Source organism: Chenopodium quinoa, unplaced genomic scaffold (genome assembly GCF_001683475.1).
Source record: "Chenopodium quinoa cultivar QQ74 unplaced genomic scaffold, ASM168347v1, whole genome shotgun sequence".
NCBI lineage: Eukaryota > Viridiplantae > Streptophyta > Magnoliopsida > Caryophyllales > Amaranthaceae > Chenopodium > Chenopodium quinoa.
The window spans coordinates 879,051-903,431 of record NW_018742987.1 but is presented as its reverse complement, the minus strand read 5'-3'; the positions used below and the strand labels follow the sequence as shown (position 1 = coordinate 903,431).

The following is a 24,381-nucleotide window of genomic DNA, read 5'->3' as shown; positions in this document are numbered from 1 at the left end:
ACAAACGACTTCTCCTTCCACTGAGCTCAAAATATCAAATTCTTATTATTTGATTTGAATTATTTTTACTTAATTTGTGTTCAAAATTATAAATTTGATTTCTTGAAATTAGCCCATTTGATTTTATGTTGCGCCCATTACCAATTCTGGGGGATAAATTCAGTTCCTCTTGGCATAATGGCTCGGGCGACAAATCAATGTTTAACAATGTGGTATATCCTGATCATTGGATTTTTTTTAATTTGTGTCTCTTGATCCTGGAAACGCCACATATATTTCAATTCATCCTGTTTGTTTTATTTGTTTTGGGGTTGTGTTTTGGTGATGACATTATTCATTGTGTTGTGTTCGTTGTCGAATTTATTATTGAATCTTATATAGTGAAGTGCAGTGATGAAGCTTAAGTGTGGACTAGAGTTTCTGATCATTTGGTTGAAGACAAACCCTTGGCTGTCTGAGCACTCATTACATCACATTACATTACCCTTTTTTTTTGAAACAATCATCATCAACATAGATTTATTGTTTGTAATGGTTTTTGATTAGTAGAATATAATTTGTTATTTGTTGTAAATTTAAAGAGTTACAGTGATGAAGCTAAGTGTGGACTAGAGTTTCTGACCTTTTGGTTGAGGACAAACCCTTGGCTGTCTGAGTACTCGTTACAGAATTAAATGTATAGTTGTGTTTGTTGATGTATTTGTGATTGTGTGTTGTTCAGGTAAAGTCTAGTGTTTGTTTTTGGGTATGCAGTGATGAAGCTTAGTGTGGACTAGAGTTTCTGACCTTCGGGTTGAAGACAAACCCCTTGGCTGTCTGAGTAAACCTCTTAGATATCGATGTTTGTATAATGTGTTTTTTTTTTTATTGTGAATTGTTTTGTGATTTTGTGGTATGTTTGTGGAATGATTAGAGTTGATGATGATACTTTATATTATCTTAGCGGATTTCAGTGAGATCAATGATCTATGATCTGATTGTTACACACACTGAAGCTCTTATTTCACAATTCATTAGTTATGTTTGCTTACAGTTTTTTGTTTATGTTTGTATGTATGTTGCTATGACGACATTGGAACACGGGAGTGTTCTTTGGGCAGAGGACAGGATCTATTGGTCTCGCCGTGAGCCTTTCTATTAACGACTTCTTCTTCCACGGAGCATTAAACACAAATCTATAATTCATCTATTGCGTTTTTGTAATGGTTAGTTTGCGTCCAAATACCAATTCCGTAGGATAAATTTCGTTCCTTATGGTGTAATGGCTCGGATGCTATATAAATTAATGTGGTTTATCCTGATCAGTGGCTTGTTTACTTGTAGTGTCATATGATCCTGGAAAGGCTTCATACATTTCTTATTTTCTGTATGTTGAACCTTATGCTGTTTGGTGCTGCTATGATGAATCTAAGTTTGGATAGAATTTTCTGACCTTTTGGCTGAAGACAACACATACTTGGCTGTGGTTCTGAGCAAGCACATATAGTGATTTTTCAGTTCTTGTTTTCAAACTTTATTGCTTGGTGTTGAATATTATTGAAAATGCATGTTTCTGATTTGATTGATTAAACTAATATGATATGCTGATAAATATCGAGACAAAGGGGTGATGAATCTCTATAATATTGCAAAAGCAGCATCTCAATATATTGGGTTGCAATGAGCTTGGCTAAACCACACGAGATTTCTGACTTCTCTTTATGTTAATCAAAATCAAATCTCTTTTATTTGTTTGTGTTTCTTAGGGTGTTTTTATGTTGCAAATCTGATTTTATTTATTTGAATATTTGTGTTGGTTGATTAGTTGATCATATATATCCTTTCCAAAGAATTCAGAGAGTACAGGGATAGCTTGTTTTCTGTTATGGAAGTTGCTTGCATATTTGAGCTGTTTGTGCATAGGCTGTTGATGTTTATTGGTTGTGAATTAACTGAAGAAAATGAGAGAGCTGCTGAAGGGGAGGCGGGATGTATTTTCAATGAGGATGAGTGTCTTGTTGCTATTGAAGGACGGTGTGCTTCATGTATAGTTTACCTTAATTTTATTGATAAATTTTCTTTAGTCAACTTTGTAGTGTAAAATAATATGAACATTGTGAAGATTTGTTTACAAGCTATAATTTATAATGTATATTCGATTATTCAATGTAATTTTTTCTTTAGTTTTTGTTGTTGGCCGTGTGTTTTTTCAAACTGAATTGTAATACTTTCAATCTGCATTGCAAAGACGTACAAACAAGAATTGTTATGGTTAGTACAAAAGATGAGAATTTTAATTTTGTATGGCAAGCTAGACAATTTTACTCGAATTGTATGAAGTGAAAATGTAGGAAAATTTCACATCTGCTACTACTCAAATACCCCTAGTTCACTTTTGCTACTCATCAAACAATTTATTTTATTTTGCTATCATACAAAATCACATAATTTTAATTTTGCTATCACTTTTAATTACAATTTATGTGCGTGAGATCAATTACCCTCACTGCCACCCTCCCTCCTCGCACACCGTCGTTGCCTCCCCATTTGCCACCTTCAACCCATCATGATTTTTTGGTTTTCAAAAAACCTAGCAACCCCCCTACCGGCACCGGTGACAGCCCATTAGGGCAGCCATCACCCTCCTTTATCCCCTTCTCGCTGCCCTAACCCCTAGCTCAAAATCGAAAAACCACCCTAAACAACCCCCCCAACCCTTAAACACCAGCCCGAAACCACCATAAACGAAACCCGTAACCCCGTTCCCCTCGTCGGCGACCGACCATCAGTTTTTCTCTTCTTTGGTATGAGCCCAACCACTTTCTCTGCTCCGACGCTGCATACTGTCGCCCCTCCTCCTTACCCCTAACCACAATCCCGAAGCCCACGAAATCATAGGAATAAAAACCCATCCCCTACCTCTAAAATCCCCAAATCGTTCCTCCTCCACCCTCGAAAATCCTATTTTGGAGCTAGGCGAGGAGCGATCAGGAGGTTTCAAGGGTGGGGGGAGGGTTATACTAGGATTTCTTGGGAGGGAAAAGGGTTTAAGGGCTAAAGGCAGAGCGGTGTCGCCGCACAAGAGATTCTAGTGCGTCGGTCGAGGTTTGGGGTTTGGCGTCGAGAGAACGATGTTTGGACGCCGGCATAGGGAAGGGGAGGGGGAGGGTGGTTGACGGGGATGGGAGGTGGCTGAGAATTTTTTTTCAAAGAGGTTCTTTTTTTTTTTAAAAAAAAAAGAAAAAAATTAAATTATTATTTGATTAAACAATAGGCCCCACTTTACGGAATTCGTTGCAATATGTATAACTTTGGGAATTGGGTGGTAGTAAGATAATATAAAAAATTAAACTGATAGTAAATGTGAGGCAAGGTGCTTTCGCTGGTAGCAAATGTAAAATTTTCCGAAATTTTATTAACATTACAAGTTCAAGAGGAAGTGTAATTTCGCAATAAAAAATCATCAAATGGAGGTCCTTGTCATGTTGAAGTAGTGTCATCTAATCAATGTGAAATCTTATAACTAGGCAACTAGTTATCAAGGACTTGTGTTACCATTAGTTGGTTTTCTTGATCACACATGTTTTCTCTCTTATATTTGTACTTTAAGTTTCTTATGCACGTAAAACACTTAAGAGAATATAAGTAGCATAAAATAAAAAAATAAAAAAACTATGCCAATTATAAGTTTATAACTAGACAAGTGGCGAACCCTAATCTTTTGCCCACTTTTTGCCTTAAGTCATGCAAGTCATGCATTTATGTCTCCATTTTTTTTTCCCATCTTCTCTCTCCTCATGCCCATTATAAAAGGACAACCAATGAGTGTGCTATGTAATAGATCTCTAAGGGGTATTTATGTTTAGATCGATGTAATCTTTATTTTTCCACTTTTAACATGTTATATGCGGCTCTAAGGGCTATGTATGTTATTTTTCTTACTTTAATTAGGTTAAACAACACATAGATGTACTTGTGGAATGAAAACGTAAAAAATATGTCTTTGTTGTGCAAATTACTCTTATCAACTTTCAAGTCATCTCTATTAACACAACATATTTTCAAATTTAAGACAATAATAAAATAATATGAAACAGAGGTGGTATTCTCTTCTTTGTTGAACAAATAACAGTACTCTGTATTAAAACCCCACCGTATCCAAACTTATCCATACAGTCTATTCTTTATGTCTCTCTAATCTCGTCTCACCCAAACCCAATTTGTCCCGTTACTATTGATACTCACTAAGAGTTATGCTTATTACTCCGTAATTTATACCACCAATTCACCGTACTTTAAAAACATAAGTGTAGTTTAATGAAGCAATGTTAAAGGCACGAACGAGTTGTATCGTCTAATATGTGATACGAGTAGGTCCTTCTATTTTGGACACACACATATTGTCCTAATTGTTATACCCAAATCGTATTATCTCAACCTTGTTCATATCAACCGTTGTGCTTCTATCCCCAGAAATTTGGCCCAAAACTAACCTTCTTCAACCTTCCTTCTTCCCAACAAAATGAGCTCACACCTGTAAATTTCCAACACCCAATTCACCTCCCATCTCCAATTCTCCATAGCAATGCTATCCCTAAAACCTCCATTTTCCCCTCACTCTCTCTCTCCTTCCAACAACCCCTTCTTCTCCTTCAAACCCCTCCTTAAACCCTACTTTTCCCCACCTCAAAAACCCCATTTCACCTCCATTAAATCACTTCTTCAATACAATCGTAAACCCGAACTCGCCGGAACCACCCCTAGAGTCGTCGTCATCACCTCCGGCAAAGGCGGCGTTGGAAAAACCACCACCACTGCTAACATCGGCATCTCCCTCGCTCGTCATGGATTCTCTGTTGTCGCCATTGATGCCGATGTTGGGCTTAGAAACCTCGATCTTCTTCTGGGTCTTGAGAATCGTGTGAATTACACTGCTTTAGAGGTTCTTAATGGCGATTGTCGTCTTGATCAAGCGTTGGTTAGGGATAAGAGGTGGTCCCATTTCGAGCTTCTTTGTATTTCTAAACCCAGATCGAAATTGCCATTAGGGTTTGGCGGAAAAGCCCTAATTTGGCTTGTTGATGCCCTAAAACATCGAAATGAGGGATCCCCAGATTTTATTATAATTGATTGTCCTGCTGGAATTGATGCTGGGTTTATCACCGCAATTACGCCGGCGAATGAGGCGATTTTGGTTACGACACCGGATATTACGGCGTTGAGGGATGCTGATAGGGTTACTGGATTGTTGGAGTGTGATGGGATTAAGGATATTAAGATGATTGTTAATAGGGTTAGAACTGATATGATTCAAGGGGAAGATATGATGTCTGTTTTGGATGTTCAGGAGATGCTTGGGTTGGCGCTTCTGGGTGTAATTCCGGATGATACCGAGGTTATTCGGAGCACAAATCGAGGGTATCCTTTGGTTTTGAATAAGCCCCCGACATTGGCCGGATTGGCTTTCGAGCAAGCTGCTTGGAGGCTTGTGGAACAGGATAGTATGACCGCGGTTATGGTTGAGGAGGAGCCCAAGAAACGCGGCTTCTTTTCGTTCTTTGGAGGATGAAGTGAGGTTTGGACAATGTAGTTATAGGGATCATGTGGAGGAGGTCAATTGTTGGAGCTTGGATTATGAATTTGCTTTGAGAAGTTTTGTGTACAGATGCTAGGTACGGGATTTTTTAACTAAAAGTTTATTTTGGAATTCAATTTGCTGTCGTTTTTTTTCTCTATGAAGTAGCTAGAATATTGGAATGCAGCTTTGGATAATTGTATCATGAAAACTTTGTAACTTTTGTTGCATTAATTTGAATGGAATGTTATGCATTGTTGAATCATTTTTTGTTTATGTTGGAGAAGTTATTCTTAGTTGCTTTGCCTGTATATATTTTGATTTTCATCATCTGCACAATGTAGTTAGCTGCGTAATCAACTTGTATGACTTATAGGCTGTTTGATTTACTTGTTTGTTGAGATAGATTGAATGATTGATGCTTAAAAAACACTTTGAGCTTTCAAGATTAGTTCTTTTTCTATTTTTATTTTGCTTTTGTGTGAGTAGAAAGAAATGGGAGCCCTTAGTTGAGGGTTAATGTAGATTATGTAGTTACCATTTATATTGTGCATATTTTGCGCTGTAGTATTTGTGGAGTGCTATAGTTGTGTAATGCGTTCATATGCATTTGGGACTGAGACCACTTTTTACACATTGAGAAAGCATTAGAGGGACATGATTGTAGATGAGCTTTTGGATGATGTAGTTTTCTTGATAATTTGTGACATTACTTAAGTGCCTATTCCGTGGCTCTTTTGAGTAAAATCTTAAGATAGAATTCGATTGATAGATTTTTGCAGCTCACTGCTGTGCCATTGTAACCTATTTTTTCTCCCTGGGTTATCGTGGATTCATCTAGTGCAGTACTGTTCCCACTTTAACCTAGCACACCAATGACCTAAGCAACTCACACTCTCTAGTCTTTAAATATTGGTTTTCTTTTGCTGAGTGAGTTGGGGAGACAGAGGGGAGTTAAAATAACAGTTTCAAGGCGAAAGGGATATCTTGAAGATAGACCTGAGAGACCATGATTCGCCATAAGGGTCAAGGTTAAAATTCTGCAGGGGATAATATCAAAACTTAAAAAGACAATTATACCGAGTGATAGAAGCCACCCCTTAAGAGATTTGGTGCTTGTAGAGGAAATATAAATTATAAAAGCCCAGTACCTCAAGCAAAAAGCAAGGTCAAAATGGATTTGGGGGAAAAAAAAAGAAAAAGGGCTGTATATTGCTTTTTATAAGCTATCAAGGGAATTGTTGTCTATATGATGGATTGATTGTGGTTTTCACTGATAGCTGATGTTGAGGTTGCTGCTGCTGATTATATTTTAGTGATCAGGATCTCAGGGAACCTCTGTTTCATTATTTACCTTGCAATTTCGTTCTGCTTCACTCTCAACCAGAACATACAAAGTAAAAGATTTTTTTTAAAATCCTGGATCTTGATTTTCTTGTATTCTGATTAAGATTAGGATAGATCTGTTAGGATGGTCAGACATTACTTATTGGAAAGCGGTATGTCGATTCTTTTGGAAGACTTTTACTGTAGAAGTGGAGGAAATAAAGCATCATTTCCTGATGGTCAAGCAATTTTGTTCAAAATGAAGATCTGTGGAAGGTATAAGATCCTCTTTCATTTCTCCGATCTTTATAATTATATTGTGTCTGGTTACTCTGGTATGAGAAGTGTACACCAATTATGTAGCCGGGATTTTCAGTTAGTTTAATGACGAACTTTGGGTTCTGGTTGCTAATTAGTTGGTGTTTCTACCCGTAAATTCAAATAGAGCTGCTTTGATATATGAGTTTCACTTTAAGAGTTGTGTATTTTATTATTTATAACAACAGTAAGGAAAAGGATGACAAGAAGCCAAGAAGGGTTGTGTACTTAAGTGTGTTTTGGATGGCTATTTTTGGATTGTGTATATTGGGTACTTGGGCGGTTATCAAAATACTGTGCCTGTGCCCTGTGGGCAGTACTCGGCGGATTATGCTGCTGGGTGTGAATATTTTATGCAGATGAGAGTTACTAATCAAGTACGGAGTGTGTTGGCTTTCCAAGAGGCTGTAATCTCAGATTATGTTCTATTTGACTATTTCCCAAGGCTTTGTGGTTATCTTCTATAAAATATAGAACTTCCGCTTTGGTAAGGAAATGATTCTCATACATTAAGTATTTTTTGGCCTTTTGGGTGGCAAGCCGAGTGGGGGGGTTCAAGATTACTGATATAAAGGAGGAACTCGGTGAGCCTTGAGTGGTGATGGGATATAAGATCAGAAAATAATGGCTTTAAATCAAGGATTTTGAAGGACAAACCATGTGAACTAATAAGTTTGATTTACATGCTTTACATTTTGAAGTGACTATAAAATTGCTTCATGATGTCTTTATGTTGTTCCAGAAGTCAAAATAGTTTGCTATGTGCATTGATTTACTTCCATGAGTTTTGTAAAGATGATTACAGCCTTGTGTATGAGAAGAATATTTAACAGAGAGGCGAACAAATGAATCTACCAACATGTCTCACAATATTATGTTTATGTTAGATGATATTCTGCTTATTTTCTCCTCGATTTGTTTTGTCAAAATCGTTGCACCACAATACAAAGCATATTGGAAAAAACGATGTCGCCCATGTCCTTACGAAGTTAGATCTTTGAAGTTAGAAAAATAAGCTAAGATGAGAAAATAAACAAGAGTGGGAGACATCTCATGAAACACGACCCATTCCAGAATAACATGTAAATCCATTCATATTAACGTATATAAACCTATAATGTCATGCATGTTGATCCAAAAATGGAATAACTTTGATTTATCTTCTCATGAATGAATATATAATTACATTACATTAGAGAAAATGTAATAGTGCAATGTAGAAATTAATCAATCTTGCCCGTTCCAGGTCCTCTTGAAGGTTAGTAGTATTTGCTAAAGTTCCTTTCATTCTATAACACTCTCTTCTACAAAACCAAGCCAAGCCTGTAGTATATGCAGCAAAGTGTCAGTTATCTTGTACGTTGTTTGGACTTCCATTGTTTAATAGCTTCAAGCAGGGCAGTGTTTGGCATTATAAACTTGTGAGGAAGTGGTTGATTTGTAGAGGGCGATGTGTCATTTTCTGTCAGCCACTGCTCTATCGCCCTCCGGTCGTATGTGTATCCATCAGCTGCCACATATGGGTCCTCCATTACATCCTGTTAGTGAAATCACAAGGATTTATTAGCAATGAATCAATAATTTCAAGTGTAGTTTATGACTTCCTGTTTTAATTTGCTTTCTTACAACCTTGGTTTTTAATGCTAGGTAACAAATTATTTTAAGAACTAAAAAATGTTGCATTCTGATATCCTATTATACTGGTTTGGGATCTTGAGGGACTCATAATGATCTGAGATTGTTCTGTAGTAGCTTCTATCAAGGACAAATTCATTTCAATAGCTTAATAAAGTCACTGTTGGCTAGTCTTTAGGGGATCCAGTTTCCAGATGTATGCCGCCTTGCCGTAAACAAAAGAGACGTATAGTCCATGTCAGTGGACTATTTGTTCATGTAAGAACCATGAAAACTTTACAATGTGTCTAGCAGTCTAGATTAAGGTGACCAGCAAAGATTCAATCTTTTAGTTCTGTCAAGTTAGGAAAGCAAATGAAATCTGACAAGAGAAAGGTATGACTGGCATACCTTGAGAATGGGGCAGATAAAGTGTACTGGTGTTGCTGTTTGGGCGTTTGTAGCTGAATTGCGGGCACTGTCAGCCATTTCATTCATTCTCTCTAGGGCAGGAAGAACCTTATCTCTTAAATCAGGCCGATCTCTACCTCTAAGTTCAGAACACTGCAGTCCTAGTAACGCCAACTCAAGTGTTTCCTTCTCTGGCCATTCCCCAGCTTCTGGATCCAAGATTTCTATCAAATTGTCTTCATCAATTGCATCCTCAACCAAATAAGATATCCCAATTGCTGCTTTTGCTGTCAATAACTGTAAGATCACCACTCCCAAGGCATATATGTCCGACTTAGTTGAAACTCTTCCAGTCCTCTGATACTCAGGATCAATGTAGCAAAGTGTACCAACTGGGCTAGTTTCTTTGTATATGGTTTTCAGGGACATATCGGAGGGCTCTAAATTGATCATTGTACCTAGACCAGCATCACCAATCTTGCTAACTAAGTTGTGGTCAAGCAAGATGTTTGCTGGTTTCAGGTCCCTGTGAATAATAGGTCTTGGCTTCGTGCTGTGAAGAAAGGCAAGTGCCCCTGCCACCTCATAGCAGATTCTGAACCTTTCATACCAAGGTAGAGAAGGCTTTCCATTCTTATGAAACAACACATCATCAAGGCTACCGTAGTCCATGTACTCGTATATAAGTGAACTCTCTTCTGGAACAGCTCCAAGGAGCAGCAGTAGGTGAGGGTGACGAATTGTGCTCAAGATTTCTAGCTGTTAAAGTACCAATAGTAAATTAAACATCATTATCTGATTAAACTAATGTCTTTCATCTTATTGTTGCACAATTATTTGTTGGTTTATTTCAAACACAATTTTAAAACTAATTCTCATACCTCCTGAACGAATTGCTTGTTTGTGACACTATCTTTAGAGTGGAGGACCTTTACTGCCACAGTAGTGTGGTGCAACTTGCACTTGTACACAATCCCAAATGCACCTGCCCCGATCTTAAACTCCTCTGACAAGGACGAAGTGGCTTCCACGATCTCTTCCCATGTAAACTTCTGATACTGAACGGCTGGACTTGCAAACAGCTCTTTGAGCCTGTTCTTGCTTTCCTCCTCTTGAGCCTGTTCAGATCTGCTCTTGCGATTATTTCTTTCAGCTTTTACCCCTGTATCTATAGCTGCAAATTGTGCTGCTTTGGTTTTGTTCTCAAGATTAGTGATCTCTTTACATTTATCCTCCTTCAGTTTTAGTGCTTCCTCCAATCGCTCCTTGCTCATTTCTTGGAGCTGATCAAGTGGAAATTGGAACTACAAAGGTGAAATTACATAAGCAGGACATGGAAAATATATAATGGAAGTTCCTTATATCTATTGACATGAAGTTCAATTAGTGTAGCTTATATATCATCTTTGAGCAAGCATTTTGAGATGTTCACATTAATCTGTAAGCATTTTTAAACAAAGGGAGTGGTTGAAATTAGTTGGCGTTGAATAAGAGATTACCCGTTCATCAATAGAACTATTCTGGGTCAGTTCATACATTTTTTCGATATGCCTTAGTTCAATCCTCAGCTTTTCAAGTTCAGACATCTGCATACCAGGCTATAAGAAATCCATCATAGGAGCTAGGTAATCATCTAATAGATAATTTATCAGTCATGAGATTACCTGATTTGGAGAAGCACTTTGTTCAGAACCTGATGGTATACCTAGAAAAGAAACTGAGGGTAGAGGACCAGAGCTAGGGACTGGATGGGTGTCCGGATAAGAACATCCTGGTGGAGTCCCTGGGCGAGAGAGTGCTAGAGGTGTGCCTGGATAAGAACCTGTAGGCGCAGTACCAGCATAAGGAACTGCATGAGTATCCACATAAGAACGTCCTGGTGGAGTTCCTGGACGAGAGAGGGCTAGTGGTGTCCCTGCATAAGGACCTCCTGGTGGAGTTCCTGGGCGAGAGAGTGCTAGTGGTGTGCCTGCATAAGTATCTGTGGGTGGAGTTCCTACAGGAGAGACCACGGGGGAGTGCCCCTATAATAACCTGTCGGGTGTGTTTCTGCATAAGAGACTGCGGGAGTATTCCCAACAAAAGAACCAGCAGGTGGAGTGTAAAGAAAAGATCTCGGGGGTGGAGTGCCTGTAGGTGACTGGGCATTAGGTTGGATCCCTGCGAATGAACTTCCAGGAGATGTTCGATCAGAGGCCCATGATCCAGAGTCTCCACTGCTAGAACTGTGACTGCGAATACTGGCACTCCCAACATTTGAATTTGTATCCTTATAAAAATAATGCTTGAGTTCTATTGTTTCCCTTGCTAAAACTTTAGGTCCAGCAGCATTTCTTGGGAGATATTCGTGTTGTTTAGGTTGGGAAACAGAAGTGGAAGATTCTGAAGCAGGAGGGCCACTAGCTAAGCTTCCGTCTGTCAAAGTTGTCTGTGTTAGATAACTTTAAAGCAGGTATGACCTAATATTGTGTTTAAATAGACAAGCAACTCGTAAAAACTCACATTTTGGTGATGAAGGCCTGCTTTTCAGTAGACGGCCTGCAACATAGGAAACGCCTTAGATTCAAAAACTGATTTTCTTCACTAACTTTAAGGTTGTGTTCTCTTCACATCAACATCAGAATATCCTTAGTTTTAAGAAATACTCGGATAATTCCAGAAGTAGTACATATACTCACAACTTCAAAATAGATAGATAAGTTCATATTGTCTGCAGATTTACCTATTGTAAGTGAAGAAGAGCTAGAAGAACTATCAGTCGACGTGCTTGACAGATTACTTGTTTCATCCATGTATATCACATTCTGTTCTGAATCTGCAGGACGTATTTGCTGAAGCTTTCCATCACCAATGACATAGACTGAACAAAAACCAGGAGCATTTTCTGAGATGACTTGTGATAGATCATCTCCCCTGATCATTGTCAGATTTTTCCTACAAAAAAGTTATTTTCTGATTGAGCTTATTCGTCATGGAATTAAGATGTGAAAACATCAATGAACCATGTAAGATACTTTCTCACTATCTGGTTAGTACATTGAAAAAATGCTTGTTGATGTAACTCCGATGACAAGATGTCTTATTGCTTTTCTAGTGATCTCCAATGAAAGTGCCATGGCAATATCATCTGACTCAAGTACTACAATTTCTGATTTTACCTGCATTTAGCAGAATAAGTTTTGTTAACTGAAATAACAGATGAAGCAGAATATAGTAGGGGGGGGGGGGGGGGGGGGGGGGGGGGGGAAGCAGTTGTAATCAGCAAATCAGTATATACAAAATACTACTCCATCATGAATCAGTAAAGATCAGTTAGTACATACAGTTTCAGTTTTAGTAAAAATCGCGTTAACAGAATAAGGATATACACTCTCCAATAACAGTACTTTTCATATAAGTTGTAGGAAGGGGAAAAAAAAACCTTTTGTGCTTTCAGTATTTTGTGGTATGGGAACATTTTCCTCTGTTTCTTCCACTCAATTTCCTGTCTATAACCATTTACAACTTCCTCTCGAACTTGTGATACAGGTAGCCAAGTTCCCACTGAAAACAATACTCAGAAAATTAGTCAGCAGGTGTAATATATCTGTATTCTGCATCATTTTATTTAGAAAAAGAAAGCCTTAGCATATTTGCAATTGTTTTTCAGATGTTTATCTCGTAGGAGTTTTACTCACTTGGTGTAGGTACTAAAGTTATTTTTGGGTACACATATATGAGCTTGAAGGTAACATCTCCCTCTGGAAGGAATTTGTCGAGTGCCCACTTCAAAATATACTTGCTTTTTCGGCTTCCAGTCAGCGCGACTGCAACAAGGAGTTGTTCTTGATCAGCAGCCTTCATTTCTGCCATTTCTTGACAATAAGCAGCAAATGACTCTCTGTAATAACATGGTAAATCAACAAAGTTATATATAATTTTTTTCATCTACATTGAAAATTAAATGCATGCTATGATATTGTTACAAGTTTTCATGTTTTAGGTTAGCTTTTGGATATTGATTTCCTCCTTTCATGTGGAAAGAAATCTATCAATTTAGCCCTTGTGTACTATTAAAACAAGTCCAACGACCAACTTTTCGTATAGGCAATGGTGCAATTTTAGTCGAACCATGTCAGAGGCGGTGTGTCACGGCCTCAAGCATAGCCCTTGGCTTCGTGCCAAATCGGCCATCCTAGATTCCTAGGGACCTAACCAACGGCATGGCACGGCCATACATGTTCAACACTAAGCATTTCATGATGCATTGTATAAATAGTTTGACCATGTCGCGCCATGGGTCACCCGTGCTAGATTGCAGCCTAGACATAGCCTATTTTAGCAGAGGCAGCCTTGTGAACATGACAAAAACCAAACAATTGGGAAGAAAAATCCATGAATTGGATGATCTGATACAAAGCAAGTCAAGTTTCACATACATTATAATGCAGACAATAGAAAAGTTGGTTAAATCAAGAAAACTTACCAATTTCTGGAGTCCAACTATGTTTGATATCTGCAAAATTCAAAGAATGTACATCTATTTCTCTGTAATCTGAATACTAATTAAAGAGATTAATAGATCATCTCTGCTAAAACAAAAGAAAAACTCATTTCTCATGCCATTGAATTAGAACAAAAGGGACCCACCTTTGCACGTCTCTGTGTTTTGTTGGTGACATTACAAATGCTGGAGTATTCAAGGAACTAGTGTTTGATCAACGACTTGTTCATTATGTTATGTGAAATTTTATTATTGCGTACTTTGACTAGCATTGCCGCCTTCTATATGTAAAAGCTTTGCTTGGGGTGCTACGTAATATGTTGACGGATTTTGATATTTGATTCTCAATAGTCATTTCTCGGTACCATCTTCCAATAATTTGAATAGCATTCAAAATTAAATTGAAGGTAGAGAAAAAAAAAATTGTCACCTTTTCTAATAAAGTATTGGATAAATCCATTCGAAATTAATATGGAGTACATTTTAATTGAATGACTAAGAAAACTATCTAATTTTTAAATATACTTAATTAGATTTGTTGTTATTTTTTTTTGCGTACAAATATAATGTCAAAGAAATTTTGAAGCACGAAGTACTTCGTATAAATATTTTATTTTATTATTTTTATTTTTTATTTATTTATTTTTTATGAAAAAAATGTATTGATAATAAGTTAGTTGTTTTTTTTAATGGGAAGTGCTTTGACTTGAACATCCTAAAGAACTAGGCGAGGTGACATTAAAAAAAGGGACAAGGATCAAGTGCATATTCGATGTAGTTGCATGCACGTTTCCCATATTAATAAAACCTCAAAGAAATGGACAGGAAGTTTGAGGTTGTCAAAGTGTCAATCTTGAGGGAGCAGGACCATGCGTCTTACTTCACTCCCTTGGACAATTATTTATTTATTTTTTTTTTAAAAAAAAAAAGAAAAATTCAATCGTGATATGTATTTACGAACCCATGTGTTTCTAATGTATAAATTTTGGTTCAAAGGGGAAAAAATTACATTTATGGACGGTTACAAGTGGTTAGCAACTCAGTAAAAAACCATTAATGACCCCCAATATTGCCAATTTAAAATCCCACCAAAGAAGCGAAACACATTAGGCCAAGCTATGCTTGATCTTCTTGGGAGGTGATGGATGTTCTTCATCAATCTTAAAAATATAATTAAATTAGGTTATTAACTAATTTTACATGTCTATACCTGCATTGTAGTCTAATTTCCAAATTACAGCATAGTATAACTATTTATATTATGGGTAATGTTATATGTTAGGGCTATATATAAGCATTAAATATACTCTTGGAAATTGTATCAAATTAGGAATTCATGACCAAAACACGCGTAAATCAGTGTTATCTATACTAATATATTAAAAGGCGTTTCTAACAACGTCCACTTGTCACGTAAACTCCCCTCACTACACCACATCATCCATTCAAGTACTCATAACGCCACGTGGCTCTTTCTTCCATTGATTTTTATTACATGTCATGCACTCATAATAATTATAAAAAAAAGTTCTCCACAAGATTTGAACTCGCAACTTGTAATTCAAGAACTCTTACCACCAAGCTATGTGATTCTTTATGTAATCTTTTGAATACAAAATATTAATATGTAGCAAATGACAATATGAATAACAAATTTAATTACAAGAAAATAAAATCATAAATTACAATGTATATATTAATGACCAGTCAGTTTCATATAATAACCCGGGACATCGCCCGGGCCCAAAAACTAGTTAGTGTTTATATTTTGATGATTTCTTAATTGCATCTGCCCTAAAAAAAAAAAAAAAAAATATTTGCATCTTATTAATTTATTAGGTTTTGATGGACTTCTACATCCAGAGTCTTGAAACTGTAAATCTTTCACCAAGTAAAGACCCATAAATATTCGGACCATATTAATCTTTCACCAAGTAAAGACCCATCTGAAGCCCATGAAAGCCATAAGTTAATATTTTGGGTGGGCTTAGAAAATAGAAAGGATTCTTGCCAGTTGGTCTAATGTCCATATAAAAACAGATACCACATGCACACCAAGACCCCATTGTAGTCCTTTTTTGTTTTAGGAAGAGGGTGTAGACCGTAGTCATAAGGCCGAAACCTCTAAAATTTCTCAAAAAGCGTGGATGTTAGTCTTTAATTTTGAATTTTTTTGACTTTTTTCACCCCGGAAATTTAAATTGCCGAAATAATCACCATGTTCCCTAATACCCTCCGGGAGTCCAATTGACTCGGTGGAACTATCAAATTTGCCTTTAAACGACAAATTTACCGGTTTACAACTAGCATCGATTTCATTAACTCAAGCCTACCACGAACATTTATGACAACATATAACGATCATATATGGTTCTAAACGGAATTATTTGACCTCGAGATATATCCCCTACAATCTCAATTCTTTTTGACAACGGGTCGCAGAACAATCAAAATTTCTCAAAAAGCGTGGATAGCCTTTAATTTTGGAATTTTTTGACTTTTTTTTCGCCCGGATAGAAAAATTGCCGAAATGTTTATCATGGTCCCTAATACCCTCCTGGAGTCCAATTGGGTGGGTGGAACCCTCCAATTTGCCTTTCTACGACCAGTTTACCGGTTTACAACTTCATCTATTTCATTACCTCAAGCCTACCACGAACATTTATGACAACATATAATGATCATATGGCTCTCAAAAAGCGTGGATATTAGCATTCAATTTTGGAATTTTTTGACTTTTTCGGATGGAAAAAAAAATATATCGAAATATTTACCATGATCCCTAATACCCTCCGGGAGTCCAATTGGTTTGGTGAAACCATCAAGTTTGCCTTTAAAGGACCAATTTACAGGTTTATAACTTGCACTAATTTCATTAATTCAAGCCTACCACGAACATTTAAAACAACATATAATGATCATATATAGTTCTAAACTGCATTATATGACCCCAAGGTATATCCCCTAAAATTTCAATTCTTTTCGACACCGGGCCCCGGAACATTCGAAATTTCTCCAAAAGCGTGGATATTAGCCTTTAATTTTGGAATTTTTTGACTTTTTTCGCCCGGATATAAAAAATTGCCGAAATATTTACCATGGTCCCTTATACCCTCCTGGAGTCCAATTGGATGGGTGAAACCATCCAATTTGCCTTTAAACGGCCAATTTACCGGTTTACAACTTGCACAGATTTCATTAAATCAAGCTTACCACGAACATTTATGACAACATATAATGATTATATATAATTCCAAACGTCATTATATGACCCCGAGATGTATCCCTTAAATTTTCAAGGCTTTTCAACACAGGGCCACGAAATCTCCAAAATTGCTCAAAATGCGTGGAAATAGCCTTTAATTTTGGAATTTTTTGACTTTTTCACCCGTAAATAAAAATTTCAGAAATGTTTACCATGGTATTTAATACCCTCCGGGATTCCAATTGGGTGGGTTCTACCATCCAATTTGCCTTTAAACGACCAATTTACCGGTTTACAACTTGCACCGATTTCATTAACTCAAGCCTTCCACAAACATTTATGACAACAAATAATGATTACATATGGTTCCAAACGACATTATATGACCCCGAGATGTATTCCCAAGCATTTTAAGACTTTTAGACACCGGGTCCCGAATAGTCCAAAATTTCTTAAAAAGGTGGATATTAGGCTTCAATTTTGGAATTTTTTGCCCTTTTTCGCCTGGAATAAAAAATTGCTGAAATGTTTATCATGGTCTCTAATACCTGCCGGGAGTCCAATTGGGAAGGTGGAAGTGGAACCATCCAATTTGCCTTTAAACGACCAATTTACCGATTTACAACTTGCACCGATTTCATTAACTCAAGCCTACCACGAACATTTATGACAAAATAAAATGATTATGTATGATTTCAAACAGCATTATATAACCCCCAAATAAATCCAGTAAATTTTCAAGGCTTTCGCCCGGAAATAAAAATTGACGAAATGTTTACCATGGTCCTTAATACCCTCCGGGAGTCCAATTGACTGGTGGAACCATCCAATTTGCATTTAAACAACCATTTTACCGGTTTACAACTTGCACAGCTTTCATTAATTCAAAACTACCACAAACATTTATGAAAACATATAATGATCATATATGGTTCCAAAAAGCATTATATGACCCAAGATGTATCCCCTAAAATCTCAAGACTTTTCGACACTAAGTCTCGAAACCTTCGAAATTTCTAAAAAATCGTGGATATTAGCCTTCAATTTTGGAAATTTTTGACTTTTTTCGCCCGTAAAAAAAATTGGCAAAATGTTTACCATGGTCACCAATACCCTATGGAAGTCCAATTGGGTGGGTGGAACCATCCATTTCTTGTTTAAACGGCCAATTTACTGGTTTACAACTTGCACCGATTTCATTAAATTAAATCAAGCCTACCACGAACATTTATGACAATATATAATGATCATATATGGTTCCAAACGACATTATATGACCCTGAGATGTATCTCCTAAAATTTCAAAGCTTTTAGACACCGAGCCCTAAAACCTCTAAGATTTCTCAAAAAAACGTGGATATTAACCTTTAATTTTGGAATTTTTTGATTTTTTTTTTTTTGCCCGGTAATAAAAATTGCCGAAATGTTTACCATGGTCCCTAAAACCCTCCGGGAGTCCAATTGGGTGGTTGTAACCATCCAATTTGCCTTTAAATGGCCAATTTACCGGTTTAATACTTGCACCGATTTCATTAAATCAAGCCTACCACGAACATTTATGACAAAATATAATGATCATAATTGGTTTCAAACATCACTATATTACCCTGAGATGTATCCCCTAAAATTTCAAGACTTGTCGACACCGGGCCTCGAAGCCTCCAATATTTCTCAAAAGCGTGGATATTAGCCTTTAATTATGGAATTTTTTGACTTTTTATCGTCCGAAAATAAAAATTGTCGAAATGTTTACCATGATCCCTAATATCATTCGGGAGTCTAATTGGGTGGGTGGAACCATCCAATTTTCCTTTAAACGGCCAATTTACTGATTTACAGCTTGCACCGATTTCATTAACTGAAGCATACCACAAACATTTATGAAAACATATAATGATCATATATGGTTTCAAACGACACTATATGACCTTGAGATGTATCCCCTAAAATTTCAAAACTTTTCGACACCGGGCCCTGAAACCTCCAAAATTTCTCAAAAAGCGTGAATCTTAGCCTTTAATTTTGGAATTTTTTGACTGTTTATCGCCCGAAAGTAAAAAGTGTCGAAATGTTTATCATGGTCCCTAATATCCTCCAGGGGTCCAATTGGGTGGATGGAACCATCCAATTTGTCTTTAAACGACCAATTTACCGGTTTACAACTTGCACCGGTTTACCGGATTTACAACGGCCAATTTAATTAACTTGCACCGAACCTGCCTTGAACCGAAATTTTCTCAAACCCATTTTAACCTGTCAAAATCCGAATTTAACCCGACTAGTTACTAACCTGACCCGTTCCTAACCCGACCCGATCCTAACCTGACCCGAATTTAACCCAACATGTTACAAACCCGATCCGAAATCAACCCGACTTGTTATTGACCTGACCCAAATTAAACCTGACTTGTTATTGACCCGTCCCGAATTTTGTCAGACCTTTTACTTACCCGTTCCAAAAATTCAACCCAATCTGTTACTAACCCAACTCGAAATTAACACGTCTTGTTATTGACCCGACTAAAATTCAACCCAAATTATTCATGACCCGATTTTAAATCACCTTAAGTGCAATTTAGACCACCTTATTATTGTTGATCAAAGCATTTTGTCTAGGGAGACCAAGTCGGTCCAGGCCAGCAAAAGAGAGCATCATCCTCAAATTTAAGAGTTAAATATAGTATATATTTGTTGTATGGTCAAAGGAGATAATTATCATCCTAAATTATAGACTATAGTTCCCTAGTATATTGTCGTTCCCTAGTATATTGCCATATATATTATAGTCAAAGGAAATAATTAGCTTGATAAAAATAATAATTATCTATTTATAGTTAGTTGAACCCGACTATGACATGACTTGAAAATGACCCAACCTGATTGTAACCTGCAAATTATTGACTTGAACATAACCCGATTTGAATCCGAGAATGAACCGACTTGAAAATGACCCAACCTGATTATAACTCGCAAATTATTGATTTGAACCAAACCCGACTTGAACCCGAGAATGACCCGACTTGAAAATGACCGACCTGATTATAATACGCAAATTATTGACTTGAACAGAACCCAATTCAAACCCGAGAATGACCCGACCTGATTCTAACCCGCAAATTTTTTACTTGAACCGAACTCGACTCGAACCCGAGAATTACCCTAACCCGTTTTTACTCGTGAAAACCCGAATTAAACCCGACCTATTGTTCACCCGACCCGAACGTAACCTGACTAGTTATTAACCTGACCTAAACCAGACCCAAACCTGGTAAGAAGTATGATCCAACGTGACCCAATTCAAGCATGACCCAACCCAAACCCGACCCGAATAGGTTATGGAATTAATTCGAATTGACTCGACCCGATTTGACCCGATTCACTCTTTCCTGACCTAAACCCGACCCGTTTACCCGAATTGACAGCTCTAGTCATATAGGTTACGTACTTTGGTAGCATGCACAATTTACGCGAATTTCTCTGTGTGTTTGGTGTACTGGTGTAGTGGTGTGTACTGTGTACATGATATTTTGTATCAAGTTTCTTTACATTAGTGTCTTATGGCTTGTTTGGTTGCACAAAGAATATGGGGTAAGTGAAAAATCATGGAAAATTCGAAATTGGATGAGTTGTTTGGTTGACAATAAAAAGTGTGAACGTGAAATTACAAATTCATGGGAATTATGAATTCACACAAAACATGGAAAGTTAATTACCTAATTAACCTCCCTAGGTAAGTCAAAGTTCCCATGATTTGTAACTTTCTTCGGTCTAATCAAACAAATTTAGACAATTCCTAAAAATTAAATGTAGATATTTAATTCCCATGAAATACAAAATTCCCATACCAAGCAAACAACGCCTTAGCTTTGTTTATTCTTTCTCAAGTCAATCTTGTGTTTAAATGTGGCAAAATATAGAGAGTTCGTTAAGATATACTTGTAGAAAAGTAGTTAGTTTATTGTTTTCTTTGTAATTTAAATGTTTTGTCTTTTTTTCCAATATAAAAATGTAACAACAATTGGAAACGTCAATCCACGCACTATGGAACATTATGGTTCAAAATTAGCATCAAAGCCGAGTAGCGTCCAATTAGAAGGAAATTACGTCGGCAGTCAACATATAATAATGGTAACTCTATATTTAATATTGGTAATAAAGTTAGGCACAATTATGCTAATTTATTTATTAGTACTAACGTTGTCATCCATTTATATAAGCTCATGCCGCATATGGATGAGTTAGTTGTTTTTGTTTTCTTATCTTCCTATGATGATTTATTAAATCAACTAACCAATCTCCAATTTTTATCATTTTTTATATACAATAAATTACAGATATCTCGTTCCATCTTTGCTACTCATCAATCACATAGTTAAGTTTTTAACTTAGCTTAGTGTCACAACTCAAGCCCTACACCCACAATGGCAGCAAGCAATGTCACTTGGGCACTAGGCAACAAATCGGGCCAAGGGAGTTGCCCATGGGTGCTAGGAAGCACCACTCCCCTAAAGAGCTTTAAATAGCAACCTGCTTATAAACCTAGTGAACACTCAAGTAACAGTAACACAATAATGGGTCATTTGGGAGACCAAATGGAATCCAAATGAATCCAAACTTGGTGGTCCACCGTTTTTGGACCCAATGAACACAATGGTGCAACCAGAATTTCGAGGAAAGGTCCGGAAACTTCCAGAATGTGCTACAAGGCTCGGGATGCGTCCGGAAGCTTCTAGAAGTATCTAGGTTGCTCTTGTACATACTTGTAACCTCTAGAGTAATGTAGAATACTCCGGGAACTTGTACATATGAGTAGGGACTCAGAAATGTATAGAAGTCTCTAGAAAAAGTAAGCTTCTAGGACCCTCCATTTAAGGAGGTTAGAAAGCTCTAGAATAGAACATTCTAGCTACTTGGGAGGACTATAAATAGGGTCCTTCCCCTCATTTTGTAGACCATCCAAGCATTTGTAAAACACTCTTTCTCAAGCAATATAAAGTTCACTCAGTCATTTTCTCACTTGTGCTCTATTTACTCACTTACTTTAGCTTTCGTTGCCATAGTTGCTTTAAGCAATACTCGGGGTAAGCCTTGACTAGCAACCTTAGGGAAGGAAGTTAGTGGGCGCGCGTGCAAAAGACTAAGGGGATCAGTTGGCACGTGACATTAGGCTCTGTTTTTTGGATTCAATTTATCTAAATTAAATTTTAAGTATTGAACAAACTAATCTGAAAATTCTAGAAATTAAGTTCGAAAAAAAAAAGCAAACCTGAGTTATATAGTTTAGATTTTCTCCTCTTAATTAATGAACTTATTATTCAATAATTGTATCTATTCATCAAGTAAAGTCCAGGGCCTGTTTTTTTTAACTTAATTTCCGTTTAGTTTAATTCAGCTCAGCTTCTAATTTCTTTTTCTCAAAAACAATTTATTTCAATTCAGTTTAGCTTCAATCAGCTCAGTTCAGTTCAGTAAATCAAAACAGACTCATAAAGTTTTAATGACAACACAATTACGATTAGATTTCATACATCTTTTTATCTTATTAAATAGTGCATCATGATCTATTTGGTTACACATTTTCATCATTTTGAAAATATTAGTAGAGAAAAAGTAGGCACAAATGTCTTTCTCTTTTGAAGACAAAAGTTCTTGACCTCACACGTAGCACAACATGAATTATAATGTAGGGGATGAAATCATGAAACAAAATGTGGGTTGACAATTTCCTATCACAAAAGGAAAAAACCTAACTCACCCCCAATCTATAATTGGCTACCTACCATATTTTGTGGATGTATATGCCATGGTTGGTTAAACAGTTTTAAATTAAAATTTTCAACTTTCTATATTTCCACTTTTAGGGGTGTACTTTTCCTTTTAGTCAAATTCTTTTTTGTTTTGGGAATAAAAAAGGCATAAATATTTGATTAGTCATAATGTTTATTCACTTTGTATTTATAAGGCGACATGTAAGTATTTGTCTTGATTGAAAACTTCAAGTATAACAAACACATTAACAAGTGAAACACTAAAGTAGGATGGGATAAATTTCCCTAATCAATAAAATGAGTTCTTGTTGGGATTTGTTAGGATATTATTCGATTGTTATGCTATATTTATATCATTATTAGGGTTTGTTTCTTTTAAATTACTTTTAGTTCAGTTCAGTTCAGATTCAATTTAAACAGTTTAGTTTCTAATTTTCTTCTTTTATAAACAATTTATTTCAGCTCTATTCAATTCAGTTTAGTTCAATTTAGCTCCAACTAGTTCAGTTCAGTTGTTTTCAGTAAATTAGAACAAGCCCTTAGTTACCTTAAATATAGGATATGATATGGTAAATACAGAATATATCATATGTAATGTGTTGGTGCCATGGTGATTTATATACTAGAGATTCTACAAGAGGGAAATATGTATGCTATATATATGTTGAATGAATGCATTGATGGTCAAGCTTTAAGCCCTTACCTAAATATTTACATGGTATCAGAGGCCAAACATATTGAGTACATCTATATTTTGACTAGTATTAAACGATATATATGTGATTCACTTTTTTAATATTATGATCATTCTAAGTTTTCCAACCAGAGTATTGGTACTCCGTAGTTGTCGATAAAAGATCAAATTTTTCTTGTTATTTAACGCATATAAAATTGCTCAATAAATCTAAGATTTTTCAAATACTACTTGATAATTTAACACATACGAAAGTACAAATTCTCTATAATATTTACTTTTCTAGTAGAGCTTTTGAATTTTATTTTTCTACAATCAATCAATGATCAGTGCTTTCAAATACTGGTGATAGATGGAAAGATATTACTCCAAAAGATATTTATAGGAATATAAAGTAAAAGATATTTTGAAATATTAGAGTTTTTTTTATTGCTTGTTGTTTATCTTAAAACTTTCTTTCAATAGTAACGTGGACGTAACTAAAAAAAGCATGGGATTGTTGGTGTGAAGTGTGATATACTATTAATCGTATGAGCTTACGTACATAAATAGAAAGTGGCAATAATAACTAACAGAAACGTTAAAGGTGAACTAACGAGAGACGGGCACGCATTACTTAAACTAGTCCCCACTATATATTTTGTGTTTGTATCATTAGTGTTTAATCAGAGCTTATTATTTACTAATCTACATCAATGTTCTCCTCTATGATTTACATAATGTATAATGATGTATGATGCATGGATCCTAATGGTGTATTTTAGTACGAGTATAAAATTATTGCAACCAATGTTACTCTAATCTCATAACATATACTTCGTATAATCTTAGAGTCTTAGACACATGTGCATTCTATATTTTTTTCAAGATAAGAAAAAAAAAAATATTAATAGACCTCTTACAAAAATAAAAGAAAATAAAAATAAAAACCTACACATTTAATAATAATTTAAGTTTATTTCATTTGATAAATATTAGCCTTCAAAACTTTTTTTTAAACAATACCCG

The 24,381-nt window shown here is 36.2% G+C and overlaps 2 protein-coding genes across 2 annotated transcripts; one reads left to right on the top strand and one right to left on the bottom strand.

The window, feature by feature from the left end:
* Positions 1 to 4,369: 4,369 nt before the first annotated feature.
* On the top strand, positions 4,370 to 5,830 carry LOC110729595 (putative septum site-determining protein minD homolog, chloroplastic). The gene has a single exon (XM_021909343.1). The coding sequence runs from the start codon at positions 4,565 to 4,567 to the stop codon at positions 5,546 to 5,548; it is 984 nt and encodes a 327-aa protein (XP_021765035.1). The 5' UTR covers positions 4,370 to 4,564; the 3' UTR covers positions 5,549 to 5,830.
* A 2,497-nt stretch (positions 5,831 to 8,327) lies between these two features.
* On the bottom strand, positions 8,328 to 11,767 carry LOC110729594 (U-box domain-containing protein 35-like). The gene is made up of 4 exons (XM_021909342.1): positions 10,888 to 11,767; positions 10,105 to 10,809; positions 9,224 to 9,982; positions 8,328 to 8,736 (listed from the first exon to the last, which is right to left on the bottom strand). The coding sequence occupies exons 2-4, from the start codon at positions 10,495 to 10,497 to the stop codon at positions 8,548 to 8,550; spliced, it is 1,341 nt and encodes a 446-aa protein (XP_021765034.1). The 5' UTR covers positions 10,498 to 10,809; positions 10,888 to 11,767; the 3' UTR covers positions 8,328 to 8,547.
* Positions 11,768 to 24,381: the final 12,614 nt, after the last annotated feature.

Excerpts from the sequence above, each read along its gene's own strand:
- LOC110729594 (XM_021909342.1), bottom strand. The coding sequence starts at position 10,497 with ATGAGCAAGGAGCGATTGGAGGAAGCACTAAAACTGAAGGAGGATAAA. Across the intron at positions 9,983-10,104 it reads ACAAGCAATTCGTTCAGGAG|CTAGAAATCTTGAGCACAAT; the intron begins GTATGAGAATTA and ends GTACTTTAACAG. Across the intron at positions 8,737-9,223 it reads TTATCTGCCCCATTCTCAAG|GATGTAATGGAGGACCCATA; the intron begins GTATGCCAGTCA and ends TTTCACTAACAG.
- LOC110729595 (XM_021909343.1), top strand. The coding sequence starts at position 4,565 with ATGCTATCCCTAAAACCTCCATTTTCCCCTCACTCTCTCTCTCCTTCC.